At 43.7% G+C, this 23,329-nt stretch overlaps 1 protein-coding gene across 2 annotated transcripts in view; it reads right to left on the minus strand.

Annotated features, from left to right (window-relative positions):
- The window catches only part of ANO1 (anoctamin 1), a 71,531-nt gene that overhangs the window by 27,037 nt on the left and 21,165 nt on the right, over window positions 1-23,329 (minus strand). Inside the window, exons 2-9 of one of the 2 annotated variants that reach the window (XM_058421115.1) lie at window positions 13,851-14,029; window positions 10,936-11,262; window positions 8,515-8,613; window positions 7,429-7,580; window positions 6,171-6,225; window positions 3,680-3,731; window positions 1,119-1,184; window positions 569-624 (exon numbers count right to left, since the gene is read on the minus strand). In XM_058421115.1, the coding sequence (XP_058277098.1) occupies window positions 569-624; window positions 1,119-1,184; window positions 3,680-3,731; window positions 6,171-6,225; window positions 7,429-7,580; window positions 8,515-8,613; window positions 10,936-11,262; window positions 13,851-14,029 (986 nt within the window). The remainder of the gene's footprint in view (window positions 1-568; window positions 625-1,118; window positions 1,185-3,679; window positions 3,732-6,170; window positions 6,226-7,428; window positions 7,581-8,514; window positions 8,614-10,935; window positions 11,263-13,850; window positions 14,030-23,329) is intronic. The other variant, XM_058421116.1, reaches the window with a different exon arrangement.

Consider the following 23,329-nt stretch of genomic DNA (forward strand, 5'->3'; position numbering starts at 1 on the left):
CCACCAGAATTCCTGAGCTCTCACTGACCTGCTCGATGAGCACCACAGCTGGACACTCTCTTGACATCTCACTGAGCTGCTCAGAAGCAGATTTCATCAGTAGGAAGGTCTGCAGTCACATCCAGCCCCATGGAATATGTGACACCAGGTCCTTGCTTATGGTTTTTCCTGGTTGCACGGGCACACAGCTACTGACACCTCCGCAGGGAGACGTGGCCAAGGGAACCAGCTACTTGGTGCCCCGGGAATGAATGTGTTTCCTGGCACTGGTGCCAGGGATCTTGGGGGCAGAAGGTCAGGAAATAACATAAGAATTTCATTTGCTAAAACACCGTAACAACTCTTCTAACGTTATGTTCAGATTTATGACCATCTGATGTAGAACCGAGGTGGGGAATTCCTTAAAAGCGAGCGGAGGGATGGAAACAGCCTGCAGAAGTTACTGCAGTCGTGACACAAGTGAGAGGAAAGGCAGTCATGTTTGGGATGATGCCACCAACACGTCGCACATGAGGGATTTCTTGGTGACAGACAGCAGACGTGTAAAATATACTGCGAGATCACTTACGTCATGCAGAGGATATGCAGCACTGTAAACTCCATTGGCAAGCAGGCTGGTGATCCCTTGAAAAATAAAGACATAATAGTTATTTATAATTTCAAGGTTAGACAGCCTCACTTCATCATCCTTCCTTGAGATTTCCCTCAAAATAACAGCCATTTGATCAAGTAATGATTTTGCTGCCGTCTCATTCTTTTCCATGTAGTTTCATTTTTAATCATATAGGTTATTACACGACTCATTTTATGAAATGGAAAACTGCAGAGAGCAAGAGGAAGTCATATATATTTGAGAATCAAGAATTAGAAGCCAATGACTTGAAATTAGTCATTAAAATAAATTATATTTTCTGAAAAGTCAGCTTGATTTAAGGGCAAGACTGAAGATTTAAAAGTGTAGCAGAAGGCTGGATCACAAGGAGAACGTGGCTGGAATTGATGGCACAGGGGAACCCACATCCACACGCATCACCCACGCAAAGTTTTGAATTCAGGTTTCAGATTGATCAGAGAAATTGTAGGGAAAGCCTTTGCGAAGACCTTGGCGTAATACTTACCATATTTACCACATTTTCGTCTTTTATTTAAAAGGGCAGTTTCCTTCTTTCTTCCCTCTCCTTTCCCTGTTTACACAGCCGTTTATTAGTGACATGCATGAGGCTGAAAGCAATTAATGCTTCATCTATTAAATGTCTGTGGCACAGGGGACTTGGGAGGAGTCCTGCCTTTCCCAGGGGTGGTGTTGCTCCTTAACCGGGGCCAGAGGGAGGAGTTGCTGTGGAAGTTTGGAGTAGCACCGCACCATTCCCAAAGGTGGCTGGGCCTGGACCTTTGGAGGGCTCTTTAGCTCATTAATTCCCCTAATGTTCTTTCCTCCTGCAGCTGCTGGCTTTAATAGAGCTACTTCCAGTTCTGTTCACCACGTCTGGGGGGGTTGTGTCACCCATGAAAGTGCATTTGGGGATGGAATGAACCAGTTTTGGGTGCTGAGTCAGAGCTAAGTCAAGCACCTGTCTTTGTGCAGGGCAATGGTGATTAATGCCAACTGAAAAAAAACCCCCACATATATTTGTATATATAAATCTGGCCACTGGCACTGGGGAGGATTTGAAAAGACTTAAAAAAAGAAAATAAAAATGAGGTGCTCCTTGCTGCCTGTCAGTTCCTGGCTAAGAAAAGAGTGTGGGACTGGGTCTGAAGGAGCATCAGTTATGAACCAGGAACCAGCTCACTGTAGAGTCATTTTTGATTGCTCTCAAAATGAGGATTGTTCAAATTCATTAACATTTTCGAGATACTAATCACCTGCTGGAGGAGCAGCTCCAGGAGGGTTCAGTATCTTGTGGTATCATTAATTTTCAAAGCCCTATTTAAGGTTATACAGGTCTATGAATTGTCTGCAAATGTTTCCACACTCCTGGCAGAAACAACCGGTGAGCAGATAAATTATTTTTCTAGGGCTGTGAGAAGGGCTGCATGGTCCCCTTCTACTACAGATCTGGATTTAACAACGAAGCCAGATTCACACTTTCACAAAATTTTCCTAATAAATAACAAAGGCTGCACTGTTCCCCCAGGCAGCTGCTTTTTTCCTGCTGGGCAGCAGTGCTGCAGCATTATCTGTGTTTGTTTAAATCTGTTTGCCACTTCTGCTGGGTTGTAACCCAGCATTCCGGCGCTGGAACAAAAAGGATTGAGTTATGCTAGGCTGGCCTGATGGCATTTTTATTAGCAATATGGTGTGGCCTTGCCAGTCTCAGGTAGAAGAATCATCCAGGAATCCTAACACTCTACCATCCATTAGTGTCTCCCCTGTTCAACTAACTCCTGTTGTGTTTCTCATTTTCTTGACCCACCCCCGCCCCCCCCCAAAAAAAATCAACTCCTAGGCAGGAATTCAAACAGAGCTGTGTGACCTTCCCCTTTCAAGAGTCCAAAGATGTCATTTCCAGTGAAAATGATCCAGCACCAGACTCAAAAAGGGTCTCAAAAGTCACAGAATAATTTGGATTTCCCATGCTACAGAGAGCAGTACTTCTGTTAATACTGGCTGGACACCAAATTTTAGTGTATATAAGGAGTCAACAATTGTGCATTGTATGTTGTTACTTCAACACAAAAGTCAGAGCGTGGAAATAATTTGTGGCGTAATTGATCTTCTATTATTTGATGTCTTTCTAAGCAGCTGATGGGTCAATATTGAACAGAACTACCTGTAATTCAAGTTCCTATTGTTTTATTTGACTGCTTGTAGGCAAATAAATGCCATAATAGATTTCAACAGTTACCAAACATTTTCTTCCATGTTCACACACTTTTCTCATTTTGCTTGGGAATTCACCCTTCCACCTTATTTGCTTGGATTTACCATTAACTATTTGTTAACTTTGGTCTCACAGTCAAGTGTATATCTGTGTATCATGTGTGAAATAAAGTATGTAACAGCTGAGCAGGATCAGTTGCCAACAAATCTTTAGGGTGGCCTGATTTGCAGTTCATCCTTATTATGAGTTTAACCCTTACAGCACAAACCCTAGGGCTGAAATCCTAAAACTCTTGGTCACGGTAGTACAAACTTCACATCCCCTGACTTGCAGCACCTGCTCTGAAGGCTGAGGTGCCCAGTGCCAGTGCAAGCCTTGGCCCCTGGCTGTTCCAGGGGGTTCACCTCAGTTCCACTCAGGATAGCCATCAGTCGAGACCATTCCACTCAAGCCACTGGAAAACCATCCCACTATAAAATGTGGGGTTCCTGCTTGAACGGAATGGGCCAAGCCACAGACTTCCACTGCAGTTATTGGATTTTACGGACATACCCTCATCCATTTCAGGGGGTGCAGAACACAGAGCACATCTCGTCTGCTGGTTATGCCATCATCCATCCTAAGTGACGTCTGCAGGGGCTACATGCTCACTTACCATTTAATTTAGAGTTTAATCTATAAATTCACGTTTGAAAAAATGTCAAACAGCTGCATAAATTGAATCAAATTTCCAAATAAAACAATTACATCCACATACATCAAATTAGAGAGCAGGGGGAAAACCTAAACTCCACAGCCATTATTTTCAATACCTGAAAAATATATTGATCTTAAAGCTAAATGAAGTTCCTTACCCATGCTATATTTTGCTTTGGTACACGTAGTTCTTTTCAATATTTCATAAACCTACAGAAGCAAAAGAAAAGGAAGGGTTACTTCAGACAACGCCAGTGAAAAGCACAATGTTTTTGTGTGTGCAGCTCAAATATTGGCCAAACCAAGATGCTGATGAAGTCATCACTCTTTAATAAAAGTCATGGTATTCAGGAGAGCGGGGCTCGGAGCTCTCCGTGCTGCACTTTCTGTACAGGAGAGAAAAGCTTAACTAAATAGTCAGCTACCAGGAGAATTGATGGGGGCAAACAGGGTTACATCTACCCCCTGGCAAAACAGAAACGCAATTTTTGCTCATGTTAGCCATCGATCAAAGCTCAGGGGTGTTCTTCCACCTGGAGCAGCTCCTCCCTCGCCTCCGAGGGCGCAGGCTGGCTCCATCCCAAGGAGCGGAGCAGAGCTCTGGGCTCACAGCGTGTACACAGCACGCAGCCGTTTATCAAACTGGACTAACACAGGCTGACCTTAACATCTCTGAGCCTGCCTGACCTCGGTGGCAAAACAGACGTATTTATTTTGGGATTTATTGCATTTATTGTCGAGTAACCTTTGCACGGCTCAGCAGGCTGCCCGCGAGGTTTGGCTTTCAGCTGCTCCCGCGCAGCGATGCTCCCCGGCAGGCAGCACAGGGAAACCTGGAGCAAAGGCACCTCCTGCCCACTGCCTGGCCTGTCCGGGGAGCTGGGTTCTGTTTCCCAGCTCCCTAATCCGTGTGCTAACTTGACTCTTGCCCAATTCACTGGAGGAAGCAAGTGAGGGCATCCGGGGCAAGTCCCACAGCTCACCCGACTGTCGTCTTGTAACCCCAGTGAATTAAAGGGCTGTCACAGAGAGATTTCCAGTTATATAATATATTTTTTTTTATTTTCTTTTTTTAATAACTAAAAGGTCTTTGGCTTAGTGTCTATTCATCAAAGACTCACGGGTAGTGACTAGATTCCTGTTCATTTCGCAGTAGGCGGAAGGGTCAATATTTGCACTGTGGTTCAAAAATACATATGAGAAAGGCAGGGGAGAACTTTAAGAAAGAAGAATACAAACAGCAATGCACACAGAATAAAATGATGTTGGGAAACATTCAATATGTTCTTCATTACTGGGTGATTTGCAGGGATTTCACACAAAGCAGAACAGCACCAGCATTATTCTTATACGCCCAGTGTTCCTTCAGCCATTTAAAAAACCCCTTGTCCCTCCTTCTCCTCTCAGCCTCTGCTCTGAGCTCCTGTTTCAGTCCATTTTCCAGTCAGTCTCGCTCACCCTCTTGTCCCATGGAGCTGTTTTGTCTTGCTGCCTCGCTCAGCCTGTCATGAATTTTAACTCTTCATTTCTTGAGTTCCTTGTACTTAAAAGATTTTTTTTTCCTATGCATCTGGACATATAAAAGAAACCTTACAAACAAAACCCAGGTTACTTTGTTTTGTTTTTTATCTTTTTCCCAATATCAAATTAAAAGTTCTATTTGCAAACAAACCAAAGCAATATTTGCCTTTTCCTTCCCCATTTCTGTGCTTCTACATCTGCCTCCCCTGGTCCAGCTCACCTCGCCCTGATAACCTGTGCTCACATCAAACCCCTGCTCTTCAGGCTGGCAGGGAACTACGCTGTGGAATAAGCTGGAATTTCAGAGCAGGAAAGGGAAGCTGGATATCTTACAGCCCTTATCACCACAGCAATGAAAGGCAGCTATGATTGGGATATAAGCTCTTTTGGAAACCACTTGGCATCCCAAAAGGCTGATGTTAAATATAAGATAAAAGCATGCTGGCAGTCACATTCCAAGGCACCAGTTAGGAGCACTGGAATGGAGCAACGAGTCCCTGTTATCCTCTGAAATGTGCTGCGGCCAGGGCTGCTTGGCACAGCCCCTTCCAGCTGCCCTGGATGTCAATTCCTGCCTTTCAATTCCTCCTTTGGTGGCTACAAATGAGGCTTCACTTTCTTCCCCAACTCTATTTTATGTCCTGTAAGTCAGATAAAAGCCATCGACCTCAACACTTCCAGTACCATTAACAGAGAATTTCCCCCCCCAAAAACTATATATAATATTCCCTGTAAAAAACCTGTCTGTTTCATTGGAATCTGTCTCGGGATATTTAGCAGCATTTTGCAAACAGAACAATGTAGAGTTTCAAAAAGCTAAACCACTCACGGGTGCAGGCAGCTGGTGGGCAGAACGAGGGATAAAATCTAAATATTCCCAGATGGTGATATCACTGCTAAGAATATTACCCATGAACTAGAAAGAAGATCCAAATTATTTTCCAAAAGGCAGCAACCTGTTAGCATCAAACACTACTCAGCACTACATCTGGAATTATTTATAATGATGGCACAGGAGATCTTAGGCATTTGGTTAAGAAAGATAAACTTGAACAGGCATCGTACTAATGCTGTTAACACCACCACTGAGGCAATATCCACCATAAATTATTTATAGGCAGTACTTACTATAGTGCTTCTCGTTTTACTGTCGAAGAAGGAATCTTTGTCAGACAAATCAAATCTGTTAAAAGATTAGGAGGAAGCCCATAAGGTCAATAAAAAAACCCAAACAAAAGTCAGTTGACCCCTTCAATATTTTCATTTCTCCTGGGGATTTCTCAGGGCTCACATTAAAGAACAGTGTGTAGAAACCCTGTTAAAAAGCACGTCCAACCCAACTCCCACAATTTAAAGAGGCTGCTTATACATTTCTCCAGTTTTGTGTCTTTATAGGTTTTCCAGCACAAAAGAGAGTGTTGGTGCTCATTTAATTTGAATCCCTGACTGCTGCTGGCCTTGAATTCACCCTCATAATCTTCAGTTTTCCCTGTGAGGCTGCTGTTTCCTCCCTCATTCAGCAGAGACACAGGTGGTGTCACTGGAAAAGCCACCCACCTGCAGACAGTGTGAGACCCATCCGTGCCTACACATCTTTTGGACCTTCTCTAAACCTCCAGGAACACCCTACACTCAGCAAACACACAAGCACATTTCCTGCAAGCCCAAGGACAGGCCAAGATGTCACACACACCGACTGGCCCAAGCCCATCAGTGCTCTGCATCTCTGGATGAACGTTGAAAACCCTGTGGGTGCGGGGAAGAGATCTGGCCCTAGGACTACTGTTTGTTCCAGCTGGCACATCCATAAACATGGCCTTCAAAGTGACTCCTCTGGGATGCTGGCCAGGGAAGAGCAGCAGCAGAGCAATCCAGGGCAGGAGAAGCTTTGGCTGGGCTCTACCTCGTGATTTTTTTCCCTACACCCACATTTACAGCTGCTTTTTGCTGATCTGGGATTGATGGCAAAGCCACCTCTGACTTCACAGCACTTCAAAGGCAAGGCTTGGTTGGCACTACCTGTGCCAGCTGCCCACACCAGATATGTGAAATTATTCTGAAATTTATCAACCCACATCTCTGGCTACAAGTTTTACTGAGCATTTTATTTCATGTGGAGAAGAGACTATTATAAACCACATTATGTGCCACAACAGCAGCTAAAACACACAGAGATTTCTCTGCAAAGACTCATTCCTCAACAGCGAGCCAAAAAAAAAAAACCACCAAAACCCCAAAAAGTAAATTTACTGCAAAATGGAAATATTCTTTGCAGCAATGGCACCCAAGTGTTGGTGTTCACCAAAGTGTTGGTGTTCATGTTCCCTTCCACCCTCTGCTGTCAGAGAGGCTGGAACATGGACATTTAGGGTAGGCTTTCACTTACAAGTGCTGCTTCTCTCTGGAGAAGGGGTAGGAGAGGCGCTTCACTGTCTGAGGTTTGTGTTCTGCTACTTTTGGCTGGATGGGCTCCGTTATTTTTTGAATCACAGAATTAATCTTTTTCAGGAGGCCATGGGTCTGGTTGATCTGATACACCTGAGGAGGCAAAGAGGAAAAAAAAAAAACCAAAATAGTAAAACTTTACCGCTTTTTGGTTATATATATAGGTCAGAGTGAACTGTAAGGAATAAACCAGCAATTAGATAAATACATCACAATAAGCTATCGAGGAGTGTGGCTTACAATCTTGAAATCATCCAGAAAGAAAGGGATGGGAAATTCAAACCAAGGGTTAGGGAACCACAGACTTTTTAATCTAATTGTGCTTCTGATTAAAATCCCTGGTAAGTGAGGCAATAATGGGGATTAATAAGAAATCCAAACCAAAAGTGTGGTTTTAGTGTTGTAATAAATGATGCTGGGCTTGGAGACTGTCTCTTGCTCCATTATGGACTTCCCTGGGCAGTCTGGGACCTGCACTTAGTCTGTGTTTAAATATTAATCCATCTCTGAGCTCTGCTCACTGAGCAGGTAGCTATCTATCTATCTATCTATCTATCATGGGTGATTTAGTATTGATGAAAATACACTGTCATTCCTTTAATGGTATTTCAAATATTCTGAAAGGTAATTTATTTTGTGGTAGAGTGGCCCCAGCTCCTGCAAACATGACTGACTGCCTATATGAATAGTTTTAGCAGTCTTCAGGGGAGAAAAAACATCCAAAAAGGCACACAGAAATTTCACCATCAATTGAAACCTCTTCTTTTAAAACACACTGAGGATGAAATCACTCTCATCATGTACAGACAGTGGTAGCGGCCAGAAATTCTTGATTTCCATCTTTCCTGTCACTTTTTCCCTCTGCTTCCCCAACCAAGTACATTTGTGACTTTCATTTCTGGTGCACATCAGTTAATTGTTTTTAAAATTGCTCATGGAAGGAGAAGTCTGCACTTGGAAGGTGCTCTGAGAGGAACATATGTTTAACGTACACCTTCATGAGGAAAACAAGAAAATCAGGACTCACCTTTTTTGTGGGCATCTTGAGCTTAAGGAATTCTGCCTCTCGACACAATACATTCCACGGTGCATGTATTTTTACAAACCCAATCCCATGGATTTTAGTCTTAAAAAAAAAAAAAAAAAAAAGCAGGGGAAAATGTTACCGTTGAGAGGAAATGAAATGCATTACCCCTTGTGATTCATACATATTTAAGGAACAAAGAGTCCATTAGGGCCAACACGATAGATCTCATTTGTTTGAGAGATCTGGTTTCTAACAACAGGACAAACACTGAACACCTCACTGTGCTGAACTGATATAGAACATGTCTCAAAAAATGCTATTGTCTCCCAGAGCAATTACCACAAGGTTAAACAGATAAAAAACTGTTTGGGAAATAAAAGCTAATGACTGTGGACACAAATACAGGCTGGCTGAGCCAGTTGAATTTGAGGCAGAGGCATCCAGCCAAAATGGAGTGATTTGGAGAGTGTGTTGTAATTGCTGGGGCTGAGAGAGTCCCTGCTGCTCATACCTCAGAGGAGCAGCCTCAGAATCAAATGGGAACATCTCTATTAAACCGTTATAATTAGGAAAACCAGTAGGAAGAACTCCACCAAACAAAGCAAAAGGAGGATAGAAGTTAATGGCAATAATAGTGGTTTGCCTGCAGCCCAGGAATTCTCTGAGCTGCGTTCTAGAGAGCCGGACATGGATGTTTGCTCCTGGCACTCCCACATACACCCATGTTTGCTCCCCATGGAGGAACCGTTCCAGAGGCACTGGACAAACGACATCTGACTAGGAGGCATTCAGCAAACAGAAGAGAAATGAACTTTAATGAATCTTTCTAATCTTGCTGCTGGACCAGCTCAGTTCTTATAGTAGCTAGCTTTCACACAGCTGTATTCTTACTGGCTTTCTAGAAGCTGGTTACTCGGAGGGCCATGGAATGGTTTGGGTTGGAAGAGAGCTTAGGGATCATCCAGTTCCAACATTCCTGCCATGGACAGGCCAAGGCCTGTCCAACCTGGCCTTGTTTTAATCAATTATTTGTGGACACTGAGCTGCTGACCGCAACCCTTTGTGTGTGACCATCCAGCCATTTCACTGAAGAGAGCTCAAGTAATTTATTAAACACCATCTGTTCAAGAAAGCTTTGCTCTTTTGGAATCAGTGAGGAATCAGGCCCAAGTGATTGCAGTTCCTTCCCTCTACACGGACGTGCTGGCTGTGGATGCTGATGTCAATCCCTGAGTCTTGCTATCGTCTCTACACTTTCATCTTGTGTGGTTTGGTGCCCTGCACTGAAAGGACAGGGCTCCCTCTCTTTTACAGTGTCCTGGCTTGACCCCTTCTGCATCATTTGAGACCATACTGCATGTCATAGGTGGAACTTCCCATCTGGCAAAGGATTTAAATATCTGGGACTTTGCACGTGCAAACTCCCTGTTTGCTACAGGAACCTGCAGGTTGCACAGAAAGCCTAATTTTCATTGGGAGAAAGACAGGGGAAAGATTTTGGGGTTTTCTTGCATTGTACCACGTTAAGTACATATATTACATATACCTAATATATAAAAGATATAAATGTCTGTAACTTGTGAGTAATAGGTGACAAGTTTATTTTTTCATGGTCTTGTCCCAGGTCAAAATGTATCTCAGCTTTTAGATCCTGTAAATAAATCCAGCATAAGTGTTTACCCTTTCTCTCGGGAGTCTGAGGCACATTGGTTGGGTCAGATAATTGTACCAGCTTTCTTTGAAATGAATACTGCTGTGTCTATTTCTACTAATCACACACTGGCAGCACTTCACATACCTCATTTTTTACATGGTCTAATGGGCTTTTAATAGAATATCCTGTTTTCAGGGTGCAGGTGGAAGATGTTACAAGCTGTACTGTTCACAGCTAAGAATGGAAAGAGCAAACTGTAACACAGACCCGTGTCCAGGAGGAGCATGGACCAGAGCCTCCTGAACAAATTTAATTCTCCTCAAGCCTGTATTGAGGAATAAAGATGACTCTGCCTGTATCGGATTTCTTTTTTTTTTTTCTCTCAGAACTGGAATTGCCAGGGAATCCAAACCACTGCATACTGTAAACCCACCAAAGTGGGATTAGCGTTCAGAGCAATTTAAGCCTCACTTCCAGACAGCACAACACAGCGTTGTTGCAATGGTGGGTGTGTCACAAATCCTGGCCAAGAAAAGTCAGGAACTTCGCCTCATTTGGGCCTTTACAACACTGTGGCACGCTCCTGAGCAGCCAGCTAAATCAGCAGGTGAACATGGCACTGGCTGCCAGAACTGCAATCAAATCCTGCAAGAGCTGAGCTTGTTGAACCTCGATCAGAGCCAGGTCCACAGGCACAGCTCAGCATCCCCCAGGACCCGGCTACCGATCACCCTCTCCATCCTTAACCCTCTCGAGTGGATCCTTACGTCTTCATCGCGTTCCAGCTCCAGCCCAGCCTCCACGAGGTTCCCCTCATACTCCTCCCTGCGGAACCTCTTGTCATCCTCGTGGTAATCCACATGAGGCTCGCTCTCCCCCATCTCCAGCTGCACCCCCTTCCCGGGCAGCGGCTGGTCCTGCCTGCTGCTTCGCACACTGGCATCGTTCTGCTGAGCTCTCCTGGACAGGGCCTTCCCGGCTGAGGACTTCTTGTAGTGGTAAACCAGGATGTAGTCCACCTTCCTCTTGCCATCCCTGAAGTAGAGCCCGTATTTGCAGTCGGCATCCGGGTTTTTAGACAGGGAATTTAATAACTGGAAGTGGGGAGAGAAGGATAATGAATGAACAGCCCACCACGAGAACCGGATGGACCATCCTCTCTGGACCATCCTTTCCTATCAAGGCTCCTTTTGCCTGGAGCACATGATGCCCTCTCTCCAGACAGCCAGCAGATGGGAGGAGTCCTCCCTGTGCTACTCCGAAAAATTTTTGCAAGTTAACACCTTTAATTTTACTGATAGCCAGCTGGGATTTTATTGGCCAGAAATAAATAGATTGCATGACTGGGATTTAATCTAATCACCAGCGCACTGGTTCGTAAGTCAGCTACTTGCTGGGTTTGGTTTTCTCCTTCGGGGGTTAATCGCCACTAAGATCGTCTGTCCTTTTCCACCCATGACATCTGCAGTGCTGCAATTCTGACAAATAGATTAATATCGCGTGGAAACATTTCGCACTTCTCTTATCTATCATTGCAAGTCCGTATCATCTGAGAAAGAGATCATCTTAGATACAGACTGAAGGGAGCCAGCTGGTCCTGCGGCGCGGCCAAAAACGCCATGGAAAGTAGCCAGGGAAGCGGGGTCACTGCTTATTGAGTTCACCACTTCTTTTTCCCACTTATAAAACCTGTGTCACTATGCAATCTGATGGTGGCAAAGGCTTTATTCCCAGCCTGAGTTAATGCTAGGGAAGTGTTGCAAGATACATGGAAGGTGAGGCTCGAAACACAATTTCATTTCCAAGCATTTATCTGAAAACCACATGGGGCAACTGTAGAAACAAGCAAACAAACAATTAATTTATTTCAACTTTTATAACACTTCTCATGCATAATTCACAATTCTACCCTTGGACATGCATATACTATCCAGAGGGAAAAAAAAAAAAAGAAAACAGAAAGAAAGAAAGAAAGAAAGAAAGAAAATTCACTAGGACCTGGCATTTGTTTTTACAAAAAATACCCATAACAGGAGCGGCTTTTCAGTGACCAGGGAACTTTTCTGGCTTTTCAGCTTATAGGAGAATGTCCATCCTCCATGGAGGGAAAAGGACTTGTGCTCCAAAAAGAGAGAAATGGGTCATCAGCTGCAAAATGCTAAAATCTATTTGGGATGTGCACACCTGCTTAATATACATAAAACACTAAATGTGAGTTATTTTAGATAGCCTTTGCTATCTGCTTCTCTCTCCTTTAGGATCTCATCTCTCTTTCCCATTTAACCTAAACCCTTTACACCAAGTGAATAAATCTAAAATAAAATAATACAGCATTTGGAGCCACCATGGAGTTTACCCATTGTCTTCTTGCCTCTATTCCTCATTCCATGAAAACAGGGGAGGTTACTGAGCCATGTCAAACTCTTCAGGGCACAGTCTCTTAATGTTTGTGCCCTACCTAGATACTCTCAATTAGTTTGGAAACATAACTTTGATATAAAAGACCATTAATAATAATTACTTTCCAATTGCTTTATGATTAATGGTGCGCACCTGTGACTTCAGAACATTTTTTTTAAAGCAAGCTGATAGTCCGCTTGTGGCAGGCAACTCACTTATGCAAATTTCTACAGAAACAAAATATTAACAAATGGCAACTAACTGGATTGTGTTTAATTTTTTTTTAAAAGATGTGTTGATCTTACTAATTAATTAAACAGCAGTTTCTGAAAAACCAGGCTGAACCACCGCCGTGGCTGCTAAAGCCTCAACAAATACATTTACATGTGAGAATAGCTATAAGCCCACAGCAAACAGGAAGCAGCCAAAAAACCTGGTTCCGTTTTAGAGAAATTAATGGTCAGATTATTTTAAGGATGGGGTATAAATGCTGAAAGATACTCCTGGGCCAGATGTTCTCTTGCAGGGCTGCTGTGTTTAAATGGGGTTGCATTGATTTGGACCATGTAAAGCTCGTGTCTCTTCAGCTGTGAATGAGACTGAGAAAAGACATTTCAGTTTCACCACAGCAGGAGGATTTTAACACCCTGACAGAGTCATTCCTCCATGCTCCATCCTAATTTTAAGCACAAGCACAATAAATCACATGTTGCTTTTTCTGGTACCTCTGTCCCCAGCAAATCTGTTGTATAGCCCACTCCACCTTAATAAACTTCTTTTTATGTTTTAATTACATAACCAAGTCCCAATCATGTCGGGTATTCATATTAATAACTTCCCTTAAAATTTGTATTGAAGAATTTAACCGAGGAGCAACTAAATGATGCTGGAAATCTAATCTCTGTTGTGTGCTACAGAAAATCAGCTTAATGTTACCTAGGTTAATAATGGTTTTGGCAGGAAATTTTAGACATTCTCTTCTGTTTTTCTCTGCACTGGCAAGAAGATGTAAAAGTTGGAACAGCCTTATTGCCAGATGCTTTACTCTGAGAAGAGTCAGCCCCTTTTCATGCTACAGGTTAAACCAGGTTCCCTTTCCCACCCACCAAGAACAACCCCCACCACATCAGCATGGACTGTGCCTGGCGCCAATCCTTCCTAGCACCTTGGAAAAATGGAGGGAGAGGATTTCAGAGCATCCTGGGGGTGGAAGGGATGAGGAATAAGCTGAGGGGCCAAGTGCAGCGTGCCTGTCCTGGCCCAGCAGGCAGTGACTACTCACCGTGCTCTCATGCTGGTCATAGCCAATGTCCTCGATGGCTCGGATGTTGATGATGTGGATGCCCTTCTCCTCAGCAGGTAGACAGGAGTACTTCTTGTTCACCCTCATTCCTGTCTCCTCTGGAGCCTCGCTGAGATCTTCTGGCAGGAAATCCACCCCATGAAACTCGCTGTCTGCGTCTGAGAAGGCAGGGAACAATTTTATCAAGACGCTTTAATCCCAACACTTGCTCCTCCCAGAGCCACCCAAAAGCTGAAACGTATCCTGTTCCTGCCTTCTTCTGCCAATGAGCCCTTGGGCAGGGCTCCCACCCCTTCTCCCTTCCTCCCTTCTCAGCTTTCCACAGCCCTCTTCAGCCCTACCTGGGTCTCCTCCTCCTCCTCCAGAGGAAGAGCGCTCAGTTAACTTTTATCCTGCACTGGTATCCCAGGATGTTTTCACTCTGTGGGCTCGTGGAATGATTGTATTTCTTAGTAAGGGGAGGAAAAAGGGAAAAAGTTCTAGTGAACATAGGTGCCCTGGTGCCTTTCCCTTTTCAGGAGGCATTTTTTCCTTTTCCACTTCATGACGAAAACCAAAGTTAAGGGTTTCCCCTCAAGCACCAACTTCCTGCATCTGATTTACTGAACCATTCTTATTTAAGTAGTCTTGAAAATCTGGAGGTTTCTCCCTCTCAGCCTGCTTCTGATGAAGACATCAGAACTGTTTCCATTTCCTGTTTAAGTACATAGATGGCTAAAGGACTTAATATAAAAATTTCACTGCAAACTGAGCAACCAGATCAGTGACAGAATGCAAACTGGTGTTTGCATATGGGCACTTATGCAAGCAATAGAAGGCAAAGCCTTCCAAGATTTTATTAATTTTGACACTGAAATAAAATACTGCAGCATTGTGCCCTCTTTTTTGTTGTTGTTGAAACCATATAGGATCAAGGCTTGCTCATCCAAAGAGTGAAGATAAAGCAAGCATTGTAGAATTTATGGACACTAAATTAGCTTTCCCCAGCAACAGAAAACATGAAACTGAATTACCCTGTCTGGGTCTGGTTGAACTTCGGGGATAATGCAGAGGGAAGAGACAAGGAAAATCCCACTCCCTAGCAAATTTGCAGATGATGTGAAACTGAGGAGCAGGATTGATAAACTGCAGGGCAAGGCTGCCACTTCAAGGGGTCTTGACAAGCTGGAAAAAAGCAAAAAAGCCCTCTACTTATGCAGCCCAAAGAAGGGAGGGCAAATGATTAGGGGTCCCATTCCTGCCTTCAGCTACCAACTGAGTAGATACAGACACAGCCCTGCCAGATTCCTCTCACGGGTGCATGGGAAAAGGGTGAGAGGCTACAGACACAGGTTGCAACAGGGGAAATTATGACCAAACATTAAAAAAAAACCACCCAAAAACCACCACCTCAATTCTCTAACAACAATGAGGAAGGAACTAGTGAAGCTACAAATCTCCATCCCTCCCTGGAGAAGGTCAGAGCTTGACCACACCTGGCCCCAAGCAACCTGACCCAATCTGAATGTTGGGAGGGCACTGCAATAATCACTGCACTTCTGGTCAGGCTCTTTGTGGGGACAATAACCCGCAGGAGGCAGAGCAGGAGGATGCGACCGAAGCCTTGGCACACGTCCTGAGCTTATCAGAGAAAGGTAAACATTACTCTTACGAAAGCCATGCTTCTGTGGAATTTGCAGTTGTGCTCCTCAGGAGCTTGCCAGCACCATGACTTTGTGGATGTTGATTTCAGTTCCGGGCAATCTGCTGCCCCAAACTGCTTTCACAGGAACACCAAGTGCTCATTGCCATCATCACCTTACCATAAAACCTGGGCAGAAATCACCCTCTACATATTCATGTGCACAGCGTGTAACACCCACACCTTTTTCACATCTGGGCTGCTGCTCTTGGCTCTTCCTAAACACTCTCCTGCAGTTCTCCCAGCACTGAGAGCACTCGTGAGATCTCAGGGCAGCATCACCAAACTCAGCGAGCCAGCTGAACAGCAATTTGTAACAGCTCAAGGAGCTTTTTTGGGGAAGTAATACAGAGGTGCAGCCAAAAATCTGCTGGCTCATGGGTTACAAATGTTTGTAACAATTCCCTACATGTGCATGGTCTCTTTTCCCCAAGAGTTACAGGCACATAAGGGCAGGCTGCCTGAACGTTGGGAATTGAACAAGTGCGGGCAGCTGCAGAATCCTGCGTACTCAAGCCTTTATTCTTTGGCTGCAAAATACTCATAAAATAATACAACTTTTGGAACTTCAAAACCTGTAACAACCCGCATTTTTATTTGGAAGGGTGCTGGGGAAAACTTTGTAAAACTTTGTGGATTAAGTGCTGTAAAAGTCCTCTCTTCTTTTCCCTCCTTTTTGCTCGCATACTAAGTAAAACCCAGTTATTCCCGAATTTTGCAGAGGCCATTAGGAGAGAAGCATCTCTAAGTGGCGGTGAATCTGAACAACGGAGCTGTGAACTGAAAAGTGCTAGTTTATGGACGGGATAGGCTCCCAGGAGAAAATCACAAGCTTCATTAAGCCCAAGCCACCTCCCTGTGCTCTGAAGCTGGACTTCCAAGCAGCATTTGTTAAATCCCAGCACGGAGCAAGGAGACCTGCTCAGATGATTCAGCACCATTGTGCAAGCCCAAACAATGCCTGCCGACCCCGACACTAGCAGATATTTACATTTCTGTTTGCACATCAGTAGCCTGGCAATAATGGAAAGAACAAGGGCTTCAGGTAGGCAATGAATCATAGGATTTTGCTTTATTATGACTACTGGAAAATATGGGAATTGTGAGAGCTTTCTTGATACGATCTTAATGACAGCAAGTTTGATTTCTGCACTTAAGGATGATGTCAGGATTTAATACTAAGTAAAGCCATCCAAACCACTTTGGTAATTACAAATACCCAGGGATTACAAGCAGTTCACTTGTGCTGATTTGGCAGAGGGCAAAGCTTTCTCTTGCAGAACAGAAAACTTTTTTTTTTTTTTTTTTTTTTTAACATGGAGTAGAGCATTCCAAAGAGTTAAAACCATGAATATTTTATGTTAATCACATTAAACAAGAACAATAATTTAATCTCAAAATAAATTCATGTTCAGAATTATTTATGGCAAGATAGAAGAGGAAAGGTGAGGTGTGCAAAGAACATTAATGTCCTAATTCAGCTAGACTGACATCCTAATCTCTTTGCTGAGAGCTGAAAGAGGACAGCATTGTGAAAACGGCTGGCTTTGCTGCCTTCTAATGCTGACTAACCCACCCTCTTCTACTTCTTATTAAGCATAAAACAAACTACAACAAAGACTTGAAGAAGCACTCAATGTATTTCAACACAGCCATAAAACCAATCCCAGAAATCCATGGATTCTGAGTCAGCAGAAGTCCCTAATATTCCTGGGACACTAAGTCAAACTCATCATTGAGTCTCTTACCCTGAACAATACAGAAAACAAGACTGAACTAATAAAAAAACCCCTCAAACTCGAAACCACTTCCTCCTCTGTTCAAACTTCAGTCGCAGCTGTTAAAATTCCCAACCTCATCTTGCAAGAATTAACACTAATTGATTAATGATCACTTTTCCACCACTGAAATTTGGCACACTGTGCTGTAACCTTTCCTTATTTTAGACAATGCTTCTTCACTGGATGTTGAAGACCAAATGAATCAGAACCAAAAAACCTGCTGTAGAAACCAATGCCTTTTCTCCATTATTCAACCAACCATTAACATTATAGTCATAATGATGCATAGCCACCGAATATTCTCCAGCAAAAAGTATTTTTGTCTTTAAAATGAATTTTAAAATTGCATTCACACAATGCAACTCTCGAAGAAATACCCTGCACTAGTTCGAAAATAAGCACCATCAAGTTGAGATGAGTACATCTAAACAAATGAACAACTATTTCCCTGCTCAGCCTGAAGCCAACAATGTTGCTGAAATTGCCTTCCCTTGTTTTCTTTTTATTTTATTCCTTGTTTCCTCTTGTTTTCTTTTTTTAGAGCCTAGGTTTAAGAAAGCGGTAGAACGAAAAAAAGCCACAAAGACGTCTGAGGTAGCTGTCCCAGCTGCTCCCTAAAGGGAAGGAGCAGAATAGTTACAGGACCATGTGATTCGAGGCTTTTAAATACCCACATCTTTACTTTTTTGCTCTATATAAGCTATGATATAATTAGGAATGAAAAATTAAGAATCATGCAGGTAACGAGGAAGGGTATTAAGAAAGTCATGCACGCACACACACATATATATATGTGCTAAAAGAAACACATGCAACCTATAAGTAAAGGTTGAATATTTGTTTATAACACCCTCTTTCTGAGGAAAAAAACACTAGTGTGTACAACGCATTGGATAACTCTTAGATTTCCATCCTTTTCTTGAAGAAAAGGTTTGTTAAGAGATAAAACGCCTTTGGTGGGGTTTTGCTGGCCGCATATTGCCCCCTAGCAGCGGGATCCTCCTTCAGCACACCCTCACCCAGCCCTCCACCTCCTCTATCTCCCAAATTCCAAGCTAGAGCTCAATCCTAAGAAGAGAAAAACCATCATCCTCATAAGCGACTCGCCTCTCGCTTCCCCTTTTCCTTCCCCCACCTCAGACACCCTCCAAGGCTGTCAGACCTGGAGGCCAAAACCCCTGGAGAAACAAGGGCAGGCGAGCGGCGGGCAGGCCCCGAGCGCCGCCCCGGCAGCAGCAGGCCTCGTTCCCGGCCGGAGGGTCATTCCTGCTGGCCCGAGGAGCTGTGCCCGGGAGTGCCAGCGAGCATGCTGGAATGCCAGCGAGGATACCCGCTGCTGGCAAGGAGGGCAGTTCTTTTTTTGGGATGCTGACACCTGTTTACGAGGCATTGGCCCCCGACCAACAGCCCGGGCAGGAGCTGCCGTGCTCTCCAAGGAGAACCCGCACACGTCCTGAGCTTCTGTTCCGCTCAAAGTCCTGACACCGGGCCCTGATTAGCTCCACATCAGGCACAATTTGATGTGAATTTTCCCTCGCCTTTCCAGCTGTGAGCAGCCAGATGTTGCCTCGAGCTGCGCTGCTCGTGGAGAGGCGGCAGGTTTCACTCGTGGCATCCCACCGGCCTGGCTGGAAAAGGCAGCCCACTTCCCTTGGGGCAAATTTAATGCCTCCTGTACATCCTTTCAGGAATGCAGGGATGTTGGTATCTCCTGCCCTTCCAGATGGTGAACCCTGCCTCTTTCATCTTCTCCAACACCACGCCAAGTAGGACACTTTGGAACTCACCCATCTCCTTCGCTTTTCCACTTATTTTAAAACTTGTAGCCTATGCCTGTGCTGGTTATTACCTTAATGAATCAAGCATGATGTTATGACCCAATCCATTAAAAAAAAAAAAAGCTCAGTGAGATAAATCTTGGATTCCATGGACAGCTTCCTTTGCAGAGGAGGAATACCTTCAAGGAAGGATGACGTTGATGTGCCTGATGCTGACGACTCACACTGAAGGGCAGAGCCCTTTCAGACACTTTGTGTCCGGAGCTTGGGAGTCACACGGGTGGAAAAACTTCAGCTCCTGGCAGGATTATTTGGATGATCAGCTGACTTAGCTCTGTCCCTCACTACTGAGAATGCTGGGGCTCTGGAGTGGGGCTGCAGCTTTCCTGGAAGGCTGTCTACAGCTTTAAAGTTATTGATCTATTATTATCAGCAACTTAGTCAAAGCAGGTTAGAAAGGCACACAGCTGGCTGTGACATCAGTTTTTATTTATGCCTGTCTATTTTTGTTTTTAAAGATTTATTTGCCCTGTTTGCAGGATGCAGCCCTGGGCTTGAACACACGTCTGATCTAACACAAGCCTCGTGAAATGTAAAAACAAAGAGCAAAACCACCTAAAACCTGTAAAGATAATGAACATTTTGATTGAAATGGCATTTTCAACACCACGTAAAGAACCAGAAAATACAAATTCTACCGTAATACTACTGCCTGTTTCTTTAGACCCCAACAAATCTCACACTTTATGAAAACACATAAAGCCTCTTCCCATCCCAAGACAAATTTCACTTTTTTCTCCACAACTACCAACAGCTATGTAATGATCTATAAAGGAAATCTGTTTTCAGATATATTTCTAATATACCCAAATTAAGCACTCTTCTTCTGCCAAGCACCAGAAAAACATTATTTGCTTCTGTTGCTCTTGCACAAAGATCAGCACTAAAACTCTGCTCTAGGTTATGGTGGAAACAAAACTACATATGGGAGAGCCACTGAATCCATGTTTTGTGAATCCTGATAAATATGTTTTGCAGGGTTATGATGCTCATTATTTTTATTCCTGCGTTCCAAGGGAAAGCCGTTTTTATCAAGGGGAGCAGTAAGATGAACGTGAAAAAATACGAAAAAAGAGATTATGGTGAGAGAATTGGTACTTATTGGGACGGTGGATCCCTAAACTCTCACCAGAGTCCAAACAAAAAAGACATCTAGATACATTTAAAAGATGATGTATATTTTCCTTTACCAGGCTGTAACAGAAGGCTCTTTATACCAAACATGTGGACATGAGGATCCAAAAGTAAGCAGTTTTACTCTAAAACCTCAGTCACAGACTGCAGCCTGGGGCTGAGGCCATGGCACACACGCTGACTGAGAGCAGAGCTTCCCTTTATCCCTCAGATTTCCCATTTAAAGTCCTAATCTTGAGAGATTTGCACTCATGTTTACATTTCCAGGCAAAGCCACGAGGGCGTTTGGGCTGCATACACCCAGTCATGGATGTCCTGGAAGGCTTTGCTCACCTGATAAAGAGGGTTTGGGCCACAGGCACCACTCTCAGGAGTTGTTTTTCCACACTTGAGCTGAGAGAGGCAGTCACTGGGACTGGGTTTTGCAGGGCAGAGCTCCACCTTATTTAAATATGTTTTTTGGGGTGTGCCCAGGCAGGTGGAGCTGATGATGCAAGGCCACAGCTCTGTGCTCCTTGAGGAAATCCAACAAAATCCTGCCCTGAGTAAGAGCTTGGCTCTCCTGAGTTTTCCTCATAGCCCTGCAGATTTAACTTGGAACAACACCAGTATAAGATAATAAAGGGGGCAAGTTCCACCAGCAGTCCCCGAGCGAGGGAATGCAAATCAGGGAGCAGGAAAAGCTCTATTAACTCCTGTCTATCCATGGGAATGCCACTCCCTGCATTCCCCAGTCCTGAGGAAGCACGCCGAGGCACATCAGAGGCAGAAGTTCTAGGAAGTGTCGATGCGACCAGGCACTCTGCTCCTTGGCTTTCAGAAAGAGCTGAGATCTGGGAGGGTGCCAGGTCCCAGCCAGCCAGCTCTCCCTGTGCCAGGGGGTGCAGAAACGCACGCCACAGGACAGCAAGGCACTGCTGCTTAGGATTGCCAGAGGCCCCATCCTGAGCAGCAGAATTCTTGGAGCAGAAAGCTGATCCATCAGCACAGACAGCTTCTCTTTGGGGCCAGCACAGGGAAGGAGTGGGCCAGTGCCTCCTTGACAGCCCCCAGGTTAAAGGCACACTTGGAATGGTTGAGGATGGACATCCTTTGCAGTTTGGCCCTCAGCAAGGAAGCTGGGAATGACAGCATGGCTGAGCCCAGGCTCACCAGATCTCCTCTTTAAGGAGCTTTTGGCAATATTTATTATCTAATACATCTTGGTATCAAAGGAGCAGTCAAGATCCAGCCTAAGCATAAACAGCTGCCCTGTAAGTTTTATAACAGGGGACAGGCTTACTAATAAAGCTGGATTATCCAAAGGTACACTGGTCAATCCACATCTCCTGCCCAGAAACAAAGGAGAGGAAATTGCCATGAAATTGCTGTACAATGGAAAGAAGCAGAGCGTGGAGGGCTCTGTGGCTGCTGCAGGTGCTCAAAGGCAGCTGGGCCAAAATCTCTATCCAAATATCTAAGTTTCATTCCTAACTCGTTCCTGTTTGTTCTGCACAGCAGCACTTTTCCAAAAGGAGCTCAGAATCCATCTCCCAAAGGCCTGGACCTTAAAGATATCTACATCAAGATGTACGTGCCCAACGCTGCTCCCCTCCAAAAACAAACAACAAACCCAAGCAGTTCATATCATAAGAACCTAAGACAGACCTATTTTGAAGGATCATTGTGCTCAACCTCTGTATAAACAAGGACAACTTGGCAAACTCAAAGAGATGTCCTACAAAAACAAACAAACAAACAAACAAACCCAACAAAACCAAAACAAACAAAAAGCCAGTAACCTTTTTTTTTACAATTATGATAACCATGTTAAAAAAAAAAAAAAAAAAAAAAAAAAAAGGGCAGCTCTAGTCCAGGATTTTGTTTTAAAAAGTGTGAGCTAGGATTCTCCCATTTTGCCATCTTCCTGTTCGTTATTCTTTGAGAAATCATCAGCAGACAATCACAAGCATCACCAGAGGGGCATCATTCTTCCCACAACAAACCTGCAACACTCTCTCTTTAGTATTAGAAATTAATCCTCCTCCGCTGAGGAAACACCTCTGAGCATCACAAAAGTATGGCCCAAACAAGCAAAACTGGAAATCCTAGATTTTCAAACAGGATGTCTTTTCTTCTAGTCAAATCTTTAAGTTCCCAAACTGCAGCTGTTCCACCATGAAAAAGCCCAAAATTCATCACAGGCACATGGTCACTGATGGCCTGCCCAAAGATATTCTGGGTAAGAAAGGAAACAGCAGCTCTTGCCAAGATTTGACATCAACACAGAGAGAAAGAGAGAAAACATTATTTGTTTTCATATTTCCTGAGAAAGACATTGAGGATGTAACCTTGTTATTTATGCAGGGTCAAGGTTCCATCCTAGAATTTAGGAAAGGAATTTATTTTCCCCTAAAGTGTGATTAAGTTTATAAGCCTAAGACAAGTTATGATTGTGGGTTTTTTCTGTTTTGGTTAGCAGAATAATATTTCACTTTCTGTCTTCTCTTTTTCTGAGAAAGGAAAATGTGCTGTTCATTTATCTGGTAAATGTTTATCCACTCTATGTTTAAAACCCCTAAACAATAGAATAAAATGGAATTAAACTTTAATATATTGCTTATCTTCAAGCACTGAAACACTTAGAAAAACAATATTCTGCAGAAAAAAAGAAAAAAGGCCCCGTGTTTTACCATAATCTTTAGAAAAGTAATTTTTTTGGATTCCCTAAAGGACAGTATCTGTTATTCCACAAACTTTTTCAAAATACGTTGTGAATGGCTATTTACAAACTTGATTGCTTTTTAATGGCACACACTCTATGCTGGTGGGTTTGTTAAACCAGTTTACAAAACACATTTTTTGTCAGCTAGGTTTCTAATCTCATGAACAGTCTCTACAATTTTAGTTTTGGGGTTTTTTTCTTTTATATTCAAGCTCTTTGGAAATGATCTTGAAGTGGTTGCTTTTAAACCTGCAATGAGTGTATTGCTGATGGAGAGAAAGGAAAGCTCTGACTGCAGTAATGATGTCAATACTGGTATT

This window comes from Hirundo rustica, chromosome 6, assembly GCF_015227805.2.
Source record: "Hirundo rustica isolate bHirRus1 chromosome 6, bHirRus1.pri.v3, whole genome shotgun sequence".
In the NCBI taxonomy this organism is placed as follows: domain Eukaryota; kingdom Metazoa; phylum Chordata; class Aves; order Passeriformes; family Hirundinidae; genus Hirundo; species Hirundo rustica.